Here is a 15538-nt window from a genome sequence, read left to right on the forward strand (position 1 = left end):
GTTTTGGGGCCTATCAAGCCTGGCCCGGCCACAAAGCCCGTCGGCTGCCTTAGGCCAGTTAACAACTCTGCCTATTGGTTTGGGATTATCCTCTACAAGATGCATATTAACATTATTAAGTAAAACAAAGAATGGCTTCCCAGATTCAGTGGTCATTTAGTGGGTCAGCATAACGCCACAACATGACATCTAGAGAAAGTTTCAAACTAACATTAAAAAAAATTGTTGAAAAATGATAAGATAATAAAAAAAGGAAAAAAAAAAAAAAGTCACTGTTCCAAAGAAACAACCCTAGTCACTTTTCAAATAGATCATAGCACATCATATCAGAGTCTCTCTTCTATATTAGGGAGAGGATATCATATTCCTTGTGCATATTCTATGATAGAATATCTTCTTGAGAAGCCCTCAAGAGTATCATATTCTTTCTGCATATCCCCCTGAGATTTGGCCATCACAAATGCCATATAGTAATCCTAACTTAAAGGTTATCCATATTTTTATTGACCTTCAAGAAAAATTTATTATACCTATTTTTATTGGAATGGGTAAAGATTATTCAGATGTAGAAGCTGATTGGCTGCTTTACAGTGTAATGATATTCTATTGATTACTTGATACACTTTTGACTTGGTAAAATAAGGTGGGGGTAATCAGCTTTGGAGTGTGGGAACAATATTTTTTGGTGAGTTTTGTTTTTTGATAATGCACAATATCTTTCCTGACTTGCACCTATTTTCTCCTTCCAAGAAACATAAAAAATTATTTCATGCATGCTTCTAATTATTTTACTCTCTCTTTATCTCTAAACTATTTCATACATTCTTCTAAGGGTGTGGTTTTTATAAGGTTGCAACTTTAAACAATCCAATTGAAGTGCATCTCCAAATTTTATCATAACATATAGTTTTGGCATAAAAAATTCTTAGGATTATCTGAAAATCTATTTTCATAGCTAATTATAAAGTTTTAAACTCTAAACATCGTTAAATTTAAGTATATCTATAAACATATGAAAATCTTGAATATAGACAATCTAGATAATATTATGCAAGATGCATTATTTATAGAACTTAAAATCTTTTTTTTTCATATTAACTAATCTCGATGTCAAGATGAACAATTAGAGGGTTTTTCAACATTAAAACAACTTTTACCGATAAGTTTTTGAGACGCATATCAAATTCTACATTTTAAAATTACAACTTTACATAAACTTTTTCCTTTCTTCCAATAATTTTACTCTCTCTGTATGATTTTACTCTCTTCCTCTCTTTATATATATATATCAACAATCTCTTTTTGGTTTGTACGCCAATCCTGCTCTCCCTAGAAACAAGAGAGAACACAAACTTCTAACGATATATCTCTCTCCAAAAGTCTCAACACTCCCTTTTTGAGTTGCACGCCATTACACATTTCCCTATAATCAACAAGATCACTAAAGCTTCTAACTTATTTACTCTCTCTAACATATCAGCTCTTTCTAACTTATTTACTCTCTCTAACATATCAGCTCTCTCTTTCTCTCTGACGTATCAACTCGCCCTCACTCTCACTCTCCTTAGATTCGAAACTTAACGGTTTGAATAAATGGGCAGGCTTTCTATGCTTCTCTTGCGGCATAGAAGTTCTCTTTTTCCCTTTATTCAACCGTTCATTTTGAATGGAGGGCTAAGATTGCCCCTATCATAATGTCATATTTCTCCATTATTTTATTTTTAATTCTTTTCTAAAAACTATTTTAATATCAAATTTTGCACGTCCATTCCTCTATTAAAGTTTCAAGGAGTATTTTGTTTATTATATTTTATCAAAAAATTATTTTTAATATTTTTTATAGGTGCGCCCAAATAAGAAGATGACACGTACCAAATTTCATATTCAGACAATTTGTATAAAAAAAATTTAAAAATGAAATACTTTGAAACGTCGGATCTAAGATCAAACGGTGAGTGATTCTCTTGATCAAAATTGGATGGCTAGATGGTAGGGAGAGGATAGAACTTCTATGTTGTAAGGGAAATATAGAAACCTTTCCCTTAATAAAATAAGGGAAAGTACATAGCGAGACAATTTATCTTTGGTACAAGATGGCCACAATTAATCTTGACCATTGGATGTGAAATTGAGTGGCTGCATTTATTTTATTAACCAAGCTCAAAGTTCAAAAGAAACTTTTTCGAATTTTGTGATACACCCAAGCTATCAGATTTCACATCAAATGGTTGTAAGTAATTGAGACCTCATTGTAGGAAAAGTAAATGGCCGCATTGTATACAATCCCATAAAATAATGGGACGGGAAGAACGTTCTCTCATCTCAATTTTTCTTCTATTATCTATGTTATACTTGATATGCAGTTATGCACAATGAGCATTTCCAATTTGTTTTATTTCCAACCTTATATATATGAAAAAAGTTTATATAAAGGTGAGGCCCTAAACAATCAATTTAAGGCCCTCCTAAAAAATCATTAGAAGAGGTTGAAATCATTAGAAGCGGTAGTTTTGATGCTGAAAAACCCTCAATTCGATCACCTCGACCTCAAAATGTATAGACATGACAAAAAATAGGTTTCAAGTCTTGAAAATAGTTCATTTTGTAATAAATTATCTAGGCCGTCAATTTTTAAGATTTTTCAGTGTTCATATATTTGTTCAATATATATTATTTTTTAATTTTTAAATTTTATAATTAAAGATGAAAATAAACCATGAAAAGAGAGAGGAGGGAATGTTTTCCAAAAAGGGAGATGGGAATCTTGAAAATTGTCTTGGATTCTGAATTTCTTTTCTATATTCAAACACTCATCCACAACTCCCTAGTTTTCACTCTCTTATTTGTCCACTATTTTTCTGAATGTGTGCTTCATTCTTTTCCTCTCTCTAGGCGTACTTTTCCGTGAATTGCAAACTTCATGGGAAGATGCAGAAAAATTCATATCCAAAACTAGTGGCGCAAACGGTTAGGTTAAGGTTGATTTCGTAAGTGAATACCAAAACCTTAAAAAAAAAAAAAAAAATCTCACATTTACCATCTTCTTTTCCTTTTTTCCCTATTTTGTTGGCTTAGCTAAAGTAGGGTTGGCAATGGGTCGGCCAGTGCCGGGCCTGTTCAACTTGGTCCTCTTTTTTCTTTATTTTTTCGTTATTTTTTAGATCCAGCCCAACCCTAATGGGCTCGTCAATTTCTTTAGAAATACAAGGAACTACATTTTATAAAAATTTAGTCATTTTTTGAAATTCTTTATTTAGAAACATAAGGAACTAGATTTTAAATTTTTTTTAATTATTAGGAATTGACTCAAGGGCTCAGGGTGGTGGGTGCCACAATATGACCTCTTGAGATTCATTTCTACCGGTACGAGACTTTATCCCCTCTGATGTATCCCTAAAAAAAGAAATTTTAATTATTGTTTGAAAAAATTATAGACCGGATCCAGCCAATCTAACCGATTCTCTAATTTGAACCACCGATCCAACTCAGTTTTTTGGAAGAATAATCCGGGTCAAAAATCCGTTTCAAAAAATATTGCATTTAATGATAGTTATTTAACAACATATAGAATCTCTCCCCCCTCTCTCTCTATAATAATACATCCTTGAGAAGTCCCTCTCTCTGTTTTTTTTTCAAGGATCAGAGTCTAAAAAGACGTGTTATTACAAACAGTTTTTTTTGGTCTCTTTTGCGGCTTACGTTGCTTGCATGGTGCATTAAAATCTCCATGATTCTCTCTTCTCCATCTCTATCTCATTGCATTTCTTTTTCACTTTATCTATGATGTTTTATTCCACTTTTCATATTTATTTATTGGTTAGTAAATGTTAAAAGTGAGCTCCAATCCATGATTAGTATTATTTTACAAACTCTTTTCTTGGATTAGGTAAAATCATTAGACTTTTAAGATCTAAAATCATCCTATAAGAAATAAAGTGATAAAAAGGAAATAAAGTGATAGAAGAATATTGGGCCAAATATGATTATTTATTCCATTTTTCCTATTTATTTATTTATTTGTTAGTGAAGGTTGAAAGGGAGGTAATTTGGACCATAGACCTTGTACAAGATTAAAAGTGAACTCCAATCCATGCTTAGTATTATTTTACAAAAACTTTTCTTGGGTTAGGTAAAATCATTAGAATTTTTAGATCTAATATCATCCTACAAGAAAAAAAGTGATAAAAAGAAAATAAAGTGATAAAAAAATATTGGATCATATACGATTATTTATTCCATTTCTCATATTTCTTTATTTCTTGGTGAAGGTTAAAGGGAGGTAATTCGGCACCAAGACCTTTTACAAAGTTTTGAAGGCAGCTCCAAACCAGGCTTAGTATTATTTTACAAATATGTTTCTTGGGTTATGTAAAATCATTAGACTATAAGATCTAGTATCATTCTATTTATGGTGAATAAATTATAAAAAGAATATTGTGTTTGATTTTCCCAAGATCAAAGGCAGCTTCAAACAAAAGTAGGGCTATCCACACACCCTCCTGCCTATTTAAATACATTTATTAATATATGAACTAGTTTATCAAGTTTCTTGCAGCTCGGTGCCGAAATTTTGCCTTCGGTTGAATTAGGAAGATTTCGGTTGAAACTTTCGTTGGAATCAACATATATGATCACTGTTGTAGTCCTGTAGATGAGTTTTTGGTTTCCAGTTCTAAGTTCATGGTAACTGTGCCGACTTTATATAGAAAAAGAGTAAGGTTTTCTAATATTTAAATTTTCTATGCATATACAAAGTTAAGATAAAAAATTTATTATAATTTTCCATTCCTTTTTATTAAAAATTATGAATTTTAATTATTGAAATAATACGTGCCCATTTAAGGGCTATGAAAATACTTTAATCTCACAATATGTGCTAATAAATAAAGTTTAACATATTCTCCTATCTATCCCGAGTCTTTAAATCTTTTTACTTCTTAGTAGAATTTAGGATTGTGATACTTTCTTTTTATTATTATATTATAAAAAGTTATTACTTTGTAAATAATCCAAATCTAGGGTGCAATTTGTATAAGCCGACAACATTACTTTTATCAGCAAATACATCATCCATTTTAGTTAGTTGGACTTTACTTTTACCAGTAATCTTTTAAAAGTACGGTTACAGTGTTTTATACCGTTCATTTTAGTTAGTTGGACAGTATAGATTTGACATATCTTTTAAAATAGTATAAAAAAAGTAACGTCTTTTTAGAGTGTTAGATCCATACAGCTCAAAATAAAGCAAATAGTGTAGATTAATACAACCTCACTTCTACTTACTTCTATATGTAAGGCTGTATCCTTATGTAAACCTTTTTCCAATGTAAAATATGTAACTTTATATATTTTTAAATAATTAGTGCACCTAAAAAGTCTTCCAACAAATAACATTATGATATTGGAGAACCCTTTGATTGATCATCTTAACCTCGAAATGTATGGATATGAAGATAAAGAAAATTTGAAGTACTAAAAATATTACATCTCGTATTACGTATCTGGACCATCAATTTTCAAAAGTCTATACATCTACTTGATCTATACCACTTTTTAAATTTTAAATTTTATAACTAGAAAAGATAGATTTCTAAGGCATCTTAAAGTTTCCAACACGAGGACTACACCCCCAAACAAATATTAGAGGTACGCCTTCTTCAACATTACAAGGAGAACCCTTATCCTCATTCATATATGTATTCTATTGTTGCTTCATAATACTTGGTAGCACAAAGCATTGGTATCCTTAACACTGTTGCACTTCCTCATTCCTCATATAAAATACCTCTTGCTAAAAGACGCACAAGGGGAGCAAGTTTTCTACACCCATTTTCTAGTAATTTACTAGATATCCTATAATTTAAACTCTATCCAATCTATTTAATGTAGACGTTAATATACCATAATTTTTAAATATTAAGATTGACAAAACATATCTGTACATCATTTAAGAATTATTTGACACATGTAAGATCAGTATGCCAAAACTCCCTCTTCCACAAAGGTGGAAGCCGCCCCTTACATTATTTAGCATGGAAATAGACAGCAACGAAGGCTCCCACGTAACAAATGCAGGAGTGCACAAGTTGGGGCACTGGGATCTTCCACTTCCCAAAAGTTTCGCCAGTCAAAAATGCCCTCAATGTGCGATTTCAGGAAACAAATATTTTATAACAACATTTCAAGAAGGAATAAGTAAAAGAAATTTCCAAGTCTCATGAAATGTTGGACACATGCATCGTATTGTTAATGTGCCAACCGCGGTAAAAACTATGAATGCACATGTCGCTAATAACATGAAAAAGTTTAAATTGGTTCAGGCTACTTGAACAAAGTGGGATGTAACTATGAATGTGGATCCCCAGAATGAATGTCACATGTATGATAAATTAAATCATGTAAATTATTTGTGCGGTTTTCTTTTTCTTGTTTTTTATTCGTTGAATGGTTAAGGTTGTTATAGTCCTGCTTTTCGAGTCTTAGGGCTTCTAAGCACAACACTTACTTTGCACCTTTTTAGGAGTGAAATTCGATTTGTAGGGCTGAATATATATATATATATATATATATGAAAACCCTACAAAATGCTTATAGATGAAGTTTTACCGTTCTTCACTTATAGATTTTTTATCGTGCAAAATTTATCACATGGTGAAAGATGTCTGATAGTATTTTAATTTTAATTTTAATTTTTTTCAAATCATAATGATCTGAAAATTTGTAAGAGTGTATACGTTAGTGAGATACACATGAATAAAATATAAAACAAATAATTTGAATGATAAAAATTACACAAAACATCCCTATAAAATTTCAAGGGTAATTTTATCATTTTATTTTATGACTATTATTTTTTTAATAATTTAGTTTGCTGCAATTTAATCATATGTACACACACCCTAAATTTTAGAAAAATCTAACGCGTACAATAATCATAGGATGAACTTTGGACGGAAATGAAGTGTAAATGAAGTACTGTAAAACTTCACCTACAGGCATTTTGTAGATGCCTTTATTTATATATATATATATATATATATATATATATATATATATATATATATATATATATATAAGATTGTCGAATCATTTATCCTTTGTACATTGAAGCCATAATTATTTACACTCATCAGATGTCAAATTGGATGGTCTATTCAATAACACTTACAACCACCCATTTTGAAATTGAATAGACAATAATGATTGTGACCTCCATGTACAAAAGATATTCCTAATTTTATATTTTATGCATTAATAAATAAATATGAATAATATTGGTCATCATTTTACTTGTTAAAAATAATTTGTACTACCTACAACAAGGGATTTGAAATTTCTGGATGACAAAATCACAATATCCATGATGCAGATTTTACGTTTTTAATATTTTTAACTCTTATTTCTTTTATATTAATCCAGTTTATACAATAACAGATGTGTTCACATGTAGATCACAGATATGTCATTTTACTCTGTTCTAAGGTTTTATTAAGAAATTAATATTTTCATTTGCATATATTATTTAGTGACAAATTTAAAGAAAATATATATTTTTTCAATATTGTACTCCTGTAATCTATCAGTAGAGATATTACTTTTAAATATTTGATCATTGTGTGTTTGAGTAATTTTTTAGTTGGTTTTCACGAACTTGTGGACTAGCAAAGAGTTGAATGACATGGAAATTTAGAAAATTTGGACCAATTTTATCACTTGGAAGATTTTCTATCAGGAAATTATGGGAAGTTAATTAGGATTTAAATGATGAATATAGCTTCTCTCCAAAACAGAGAGTTTCAATTTCTTACAGAAGCCATCAGTTGTATCATCACTGTGACATACTGTACTGCTGTGTGTTGGAAGCTATAGGGATCTGACAGGCCGTATTCACTGAAATTTGGTTCGATGTGCATAAAATGGCCAGGAAGCGACTTTCTCGAGACAAGTTCTTGCCATATATCAACAAACTCTTCCATTATTTGACGGGATTTCTCCAAAGACGATATTGGTAGGTACTCAACCTGTCAACCAAGAACAAATTCACAAATCAATAGCACAAATTATAATAGCTATTTCAAATAAAGAGAAAGGAAATTCATCAAAACGCCCATGAGAGATGCACTATTTCAAATAATACACATTTGTCAGTATTCTGATGCATGATAATGTGTCTTTTGTGGGTATTTTGAAATTTAATCAAACTACATGGTTAAAATGCTAAATAGTTCATCTCTCATAGGTATTTTGATATATTTAATCAAACTATATGGTTAAAGTGCTAAATAGTTCATCTCTCATAGGTTTTTTGATATATTTAATCAAACTACATGGTTAAAGTGCTTAATAATTCATCTCTCATAGGTCTTTTGATAAATTTCCCTGAGAAAAAAACAGAACAAATGATGAGATTCTTGTAATCAGTAGAAATGAACAACACAAATGCCATTATAATACTTCAATTTTCATGATTGGGAGTGGTTATGAAATATTTATGTTGTGCAACTTATTAATTTGAAAACAAAAAATTTAAAAGGTGTTCGATAATTGGTTCTAAGATATTTATGTTGCATCTGTTTTTCTGTGAATAGAAATAGGTTGGGTTTCCCCATTCGTATGTAGAGTGAGGCAACGCCTAAATATAGTGGAGAAAATAGAGCTTTTGACATTCAGGTCGAAATAAAATTCAAGGTGAGAAAACAAACATACACAATAAAAACCAAAATAGTGAGATCTCAGAAACAGGGTGAGGGAGTGATTCATCAGTTCATCTAAATAACCAGATACTTCAACAGATGGTACAGGAAATGAGTACCTCCATAACAATGCCCCTCAAATTCTCAGAATGAGTAATAACAACTTTTCCCATCTTCACCAGAAAGTCACCAAGTTGATATTGAAATCCCTGAATAACAAATCAAAACAACAAAAAAGGTAAAGGATTTAACAAGTATAGGAGATCCATAAATCACTACACTAATAAGAATATTGGACAAAAAACAGCGACAAGAGGTGTGAGATTTGGTTGAAATAATGCATATTAAGTATAAGAACCACCTTGAAAAGGAAAAAGTTTTCCGATAAGCGTCCGTTATTTCTTGATTTGTTGGTTGTTCGTGAAGATATAAAAAGCTTCAAAACTTAACGGGCCATCGTTTAAACATAATCAAAACTGCCACAAGCCACAGTTTAAGCACAAAGCTCTCGCTATGGTTGTTTCAAAATATATAATGTTTTCTAGCACAAATATAAAAGGTTAAAGTAATAGTATATGATGTAAATCTAGCCACCCTTAGGATTTGGGCTTGGGCTTCATTGGTTAAGGTGTTAAACTTGCCATACTATGTCCAAAGTTCAAATCCTTCCAGTGAACTACCAAAAAGTTCAAACATACCGGCACTTGACTTGGGCATTCTAGCACTTTTTCCTCTTCATAAGGACGAGGGTTTACTAGGTGCAGGCTGATTTGGTGGTGTTCAATGGAGGCCTTTCAGCATAATCAGTTGGCGATCTAGGTATACATATCCTCATTCTATTGCAGATTGAAAGTCCACCCCTACAAATCATATAAGGGTCAAAGAGATCAGATGACACTCCATTAATATCAATTGCTTTCAACTGTTCTCACCCAAAAATGCCAAATTCTGAGGAATTCCAACTCACAATCTCCTCACTAATATCAAACCCAGTGTTAGAAAAATTGGTGGTCCAGATAGGAACTGGACAATCCCGATCCCAATTCCATAAAATATTGGGAACCAGCCGGTGCCCTGCCACGAATCAACTAGTTATGGGCCGATCTATAACAGAACCGACCAGTTTGGTCACAGAACCGGCCAGAACCGGCACCACTTAATTTATTTTATTTTTTTTAATTTCTCATAAAACTGACCGGTTTTGTCATAGAAACGGCCAAAACTGGCACCACTTAATTTTTTTAAATTTCGGGTTCAATAAAACCGGATTGCTGATCCACCAAAACAGATCGGATATCCGGTGGGGTGATCTGTGTCACCAATCCATTTTTTAAATGTTCCCATTTCCCCACCCTTATAGAGGGGGGAGGGGGGGGGTGGGTTACCATGAATGAAAGAAATCCTTGAGAGAATCTTTTTTGAGAACAAAAATCCTTGAAAGACTCAATCAAAACACCACTAATGCCCAAAAAATAAATGGCGTATGGCTACTATTTCTATTTGGCTTCAAAACCATATAATCTAGACATCATCCCATTCACTAAGAAAGACATGTCTTCCACTAAGAATGGTCTTTCCCAAACTTCCAACGCTCCTTCTAAAAGGCCACGCATTCATCACATACTTCACAAGCACCTCAGTTGAGAGAGCTAGATGAAAGGGTCCACAATAACATTAGACAAGAAAACAGCCTTACCTCCCACCCTAATTTCCTAAACAATGTTTCTCTTGACTCTACATCATCAACTGAAGCCTTTTCACAATTCTCCGGATGTGTTAACCCATCCGCCTATACTTCTCTGCTTGGAATTCTCTCTTTTCATCTCCCCTCTTTGATCACATACAATGATGTATTCAACAAGTATGATTGCACATCATAGATGAACATTAAGTGCAAAGATGTAACCAAAGGACAAATACCTGGCACATCTCTTGTGAATGGGAACGCATCCAAAATGGATAGGAAATCTCTTCCAATTACGATGTCTGTCTGGTATCTGCCTCCCCCATTAGCTTCCAAAATCACGAGTGAAAACAAGTCCTCTGTCTGCTAACATGGGAAGTGTTTCTTAATGGTGACACTCTAGAGGTACTGTAATTATACTAATTTAACACCATTAAATGAGTCACTTTTATCAGTAAATAAAAAAAAACAAACAAATATATAAGTGAATCACCTTCCACCTTTAGTGGGCCCAATAAGAACTGCAAGAAAAAACTAAAATCTACCAATAAGGCCCTGCATTTGCTTCAACAAGAAGTGCAGATGCCAACTTCCAAACAAAGGAAGTAAGAAGCCTGTCTTCACATTATATTAGCAATGCTCATCCTAGTCTAGTCAAGGTTCCGAGAGGCCCGACTAGCGAAGTTGAATTTCAAGTAGCCTTTGGAGATTTTCCTCATCTAGCGCTTAGGTAGCACTCGAAATCTTTCTACAAGCTAATGTCTTCCATTCTTGGATAAGGTCCATAGCCCTCAATCCCTTGAATTCCTTGAGGAATAGAGCCAAGTAATCACTACATCTCTCATACATTATCCTTGCATAATATCACTTATAAAAACACTTGAAAATCCCCTGGGAACAAGGAATAAATCTTCCAGAGTAAATGAATCTTTACATGAATGGTGCACTGGACCAGAAATACATCCCGCCTACTCTCTCTAACAATTCATGTCCCTAGTATTTCACAAACATGATCCATTTCTTTAGATAAATACTTGATAAATTGTAATGAAAGTACCACCAATAAAAGCTAGAACTACCACTAGTTACTTCTTCAAAATATTAAAACGATGACAAATAAATAGAAAAAATTGCAGACTAAAACAAATGATGAACTGCCTTACCAAGCCATTTCAAATAGGCTCAAGAAGTATACACCCGAGGTACAAACAGAAGAGCTAAAGACGGTCTGCATTCTCCTCAGTCTCCACTCTCCCAAAATATTAGGCGTACTTTGGGGTTTGAATTCCAGGCTTTGGAGATGTTTCATCACTAGAATCTTGTCCATCATGGCCAACCAGCCAAAAGTTTGAGCACAAGGAGGGACTGGGACACTCACACAAAGCAGTCTACAGAGCCTAACACCCTTCTGTGAAGGATCACAGCAAACTATAAAACCAGGAAGTGTACTGGTCTTGTCTCACTTCCACACTCTCTTATCCAACCTTCTGTTCAAGATACATTCTGTTCTAGACAACCTAACTACACAATATCTTCTGTTTCAAAGATATTCTCTTTTCTAGACAATCTGAAAAGTAAACCAGATTTTATTTTTCCAGACCTCTCTAGTTCTTCCAAAACTTGGGCACCAGAATAACTCTTTACCCCTACTCACGATGTATTCACACACTAGCGACAGAGATGGAATCCAAGATGATGCAGCTTCGGAGCCTTGTTTACACGGATCCCAATCATATCCATCAAGATATCGAAGTTTACTTGCATCCCTACCTTATATCTGATCCCATCACTAAACTATGTCCTAGAGAATGCTAAACTACCTGGTTCGAAATTCCCTGCCAATCCCTATCATTGCCATTACTATTGCAACTTTTGACCAGACAGGCCATTGATCTTCCCAGAAAAACCTAAAGTTACTGACCAAATAAGCAGGTTTATCATCCTCTAGCAACCTAATGAAGTATGCAACAAACCATTTAGTTTTTAGAAAATCTAAAGAATGCTGATTGCTTCTGTTGAAAAACCTCTCAACATGGGTTAGCAAGATTGCCAAAAGCTTGGTCAAGATGCACACTCTGTAACCAAATCACAGGGATAAGGGTCCCCCTTTCTGTTTCTGAAAGCTTAGTAGGATTCCTCCTCTTGAAAACACAATACTTAGTCATAAAAAATGCTATTAATCCACATGTGCAAACCCAAGAACTGAGCAAACCTAAAGAAGTAAGTATCCAAGACGTCTCTTGATGGAAGCTCACCATTGTTCCCATAATCAGGATACTCATCTTGCTTTTTGCATCATAGCGATCCCATATAGTAGCAAAGGTGTTATTAATTGGAACTATTATCTAATATCAAAATATGGAAATCCACACCTCATATTTTGGAATCTCCATGTCAAATTTCTACTCGGTTACATCAATTTTAGGGAGAGCAAAAAAATTTCCCAAATGATCAAAACTCATTTCATGGAGGGACATGTATTTCATAAACTGTAATAAAACTGAGAATACAAGAGAGAAAAAGAAATAACATATAAGGAAGTTAGTGTTTAGATACCTGCAATTGAATATTTCGGTCTCTGGAGTGGAAAGAAGACAAAAATAGTTTTATAAATATAAAGAAGATCATCTTTAGGGAGAAACTGAATGGCAATAAATATCTAGTAATAGTAGATAGATATGGCAGGAACACAAAATTAAATCATTTGTTAGATTATATTTGTATGAGAGATCAAGGAAATCCTTTGCAGCTAGGGTGTTATATTGTGGTAACCTGCTTACATGGCAAGAAAACATTGTGGTAGAGATTTGGGTTTTGATTGAAAATACCAGGATCATAGCCAAGAAAAGTAATATTTCAATGGAAGGATAATGTCACCAATAATATGTAACTTTATTAATAAAAAATAATAAAAAATATATACAACACATGCAATAAAATAAAGTTAGCATGAGTGCAATCCTAAAATCCTATGTATGATAAGAACTAGTTATTATTTCTAACACCTATTATCTTTCTTGTGAATCGAATTACACTATTTATAACTAGATGTTTAGAAATGCATGTTTGCTATATCGAACTTTAACTAATTGTCTAACCCAATGTGCAGTGAACACCTTATTCCTTGTTTTCATAGATTGGTGAAACAAAATATTACGACCCCAAATCTCAATAGCTGACCTCAATATTGAGTGATATTCGGGTCCTATATGATTGCAACTTCTCCATTATCGACTGGATGTTAGAATCTGCCTCAAGCACAAGCCTCTGACCACGTAGGATGAAATAATGCTTGTTGGGTTGCTCTTGGAATGAAATGCCCAAGAAATCCCGGGCACATTCAAGAGGGGCATTTAGGTCTATGCAAAAAAGAGAAAAAAAATAGACTGAGCCCAATGAAACATATTCTATACATTGAGAATGACTTTACGAGGTAAAATAATAGTAAATATATAATTTGAAGGATTTTGGAGATACCTCGAGCAATGGCTTTGTATATAGAGAGGGTGGATTTCCATCTCCCTCCTTTGATTCCATTAATACCCTCAACACATTGGGAAACTTCTGTGAGTACTTGACTATTGATGGTAGTTCCGGCATTTGGTTGCCAGTGCAGCAACCTGCAATTCCCATTAACCTCAATGTGATAATTTAAAAAATGGAATAAAAAAGAAAAAACAATAGCAATTGTTCTATAAAACTATTTGAGCAACCCATCTTATTTCAATTGGGAAAGGAAAGATGTGCCCCAATCCTTTATATTCAGTAATGCAAACACTGTCCACAAACTGAAACTGAAACATAAAGAATTTTAGAGGATGATAATCACTTCGGGGGCATCAGAAAAAAAATTCTACTCTATTAATCTCTACAAATTTGAAGAATAATGTTGCCCAATCCCAAATCCCTCCATCTCAATCACATCATAGTTCTTTGGTTATTATCTCGAATAAGTCAGAACTTCAACACTTATCTGAAAAAATTTCTGATAGTCAACAAATTCTAAGGTGATCCATCATCAAGATAGAAAATTCTTTTTTTCTTTTTATTTTCAATCCTGTTGTTTACTATGTAATTTTTATCATACTACACATATGGAGAGAAACTAAACACCAACTCCTATGAAAAAAATGGCGGATAGAAATTAATTGGCATCATTTAAGGCTTCAATAAAAATTGCAACATTCTAGAGAAACCATATTGAGTCCAAAATCACCACTACAGTACTACATATTGTCAATGTAAGTAATTTTTTCATGGATTTTGATGAAATATCATAAAATGAATGACAAGAAAACGGGGTTTACCAATTCAATTGCGCAATCAATTTCCTGAAAAAAAAAAAGGAAACAGAATATCTAACCTATAATGATTCTCAACACGAAGGTAATTTTCTGAAATTACGCCAAACTATAAACCCACAGTCTAAACCCTAAAAAAAATCAAATAGCAGGAAGAGCTTCATAGAAAAATGGCTCCAAAAAACTCGATTTATCAATGTTGCACTCCTAATCTCTAAACCTGAAAACCCAGACCCTGAAATCAAACCCCAAAACCCTAAAACTCTAAAAGAAGCATGCCTAATCCATAGATTTCTCAATCAAAACACAATTTATCGCATCTGTACACCAAAGCCATTAAACCCTCTGCCAAATGCCCTAGAAGTTATAACTCCAAATCCTGAAATCAAGACCCTGAATCGCAAACCCTAAAACCCAAGAATCCAGTATCAGTGTCATGTGAATGTCTCATTTTCTGACAAATTTGTAATGTGATCATATATAAAAAGAGCAAAGCCGTAGCCATGAATTCAGAGAGATCTTACCATTTCACAGGCATTTTCACTGCTAAGACATGATCGAGTGGGGAGCGACACTTTGAATTTGTGGGGTTAATATAAGAGAAAAGCCAAAAGATATTATACTCCCGCGAGAATAGACTACCTAATTACTCCCTCTTGAAAGGGTACTGTGCGTTCGAGGACCTAGTTCTACATTAGCGTCGACCCAATGCACCAAGCATCCGTGTGGATGTAATAAAAATAGGACGTACAATTAAAAATATATAAAAATAAAAAATATATAAAAATAAGGTCCATAATTTAAAAATATATAAAAATGTTTTTTAAAATATAAAATAATCGAAATACTTTTAAAAATGA

General features: G+C 33.1%; 1 protein-coding gene across 3 annotated transcripts; it reads right to left on the reverse strand.

Annotated features, from left to right (window-relative positions):
• Positions 1-7721: 7721 nt before the first annotated feature.
• Positions 7722-15385, reverse strand: LOC18439419 (TATA-binding related factor (TRF) of subunit 20 of Mediator complex). Of its 3 annotated transcripts, XR_016053765.1 has the most exons (6): positions 15203-15319; positions 13855-13997; positions 13558-13736; positions 9392-9553; positions 8813-8902; positions 7722-8021 (listed from the first exon to the last, which is right to left on the reverse strand). XR_016053765.1 is itself a non-coding variant. In XM_006849584.4 (5 exons), the coding sequence occupies exons 1-5, from the start codon at positions 15214-15216 to the stop codon at positions 7797-7799; spliced, it is 651 nt and encodes a 216-aa protein (XP_006849647.1). In that variant the 5' UTR covers positions 15217-15385; the 3' UTR covers positions 7722-7796. The 3 variants fall into 3 exon arrangements, 2 of the variants coding, with proteins under 2 accessions (XP_006849647.1, XP_088720410.1); XM_006849584.4 differs by lacking the exon at positions 9392-9553 and having other exon boundaries at positions 15203-15385; XM_088864284.1 differs by lacking the exons at positions 9392-9553; positions 13558-13736 and having other exon boundaries at positions 15203-15325.
• Positions 15386-15538: the final 153 nt, after the last annotated feature.

The sequence above is a fragment of the Amborella trichopoda genome, chromosome 4, assembly GCF_054954075.1.
Source record: "Amborella trichopoda isolate Santa Cruz 75 chromosome 4, AtrichopodaSantaCruz75HAP2 v2.0, whole genome shotgun sequence".
In the NCBI taxonomy this organism is placed as follows: domain Eukaryota; kingdom Viridiplantae; phylum Streptophyta; class Magnoliopsida; order Amborellales; family Amborellaceae; genus Amborella; species Amborella trichopoda.

Excerpts from the sequence above, each read along its gene's own strand:
- LOC18439419 (XM_006849584.4), bottom strand. Across the intron at positions 8,903-13,557 it reads GAATATCACTCAATATTGAG|GGATTTCAATATCAACTTGG; the intron begins GTCAGCTATTGA and ends TTTGTTATTCAG. Across the intron at positions 8,022-8,812 it reads TGAGGGGCATTGTTATGGAG|GTTGAGTACCTACCAATATC; the intron begins GTACTCATTTCC and ends CTTGGTTGACAG.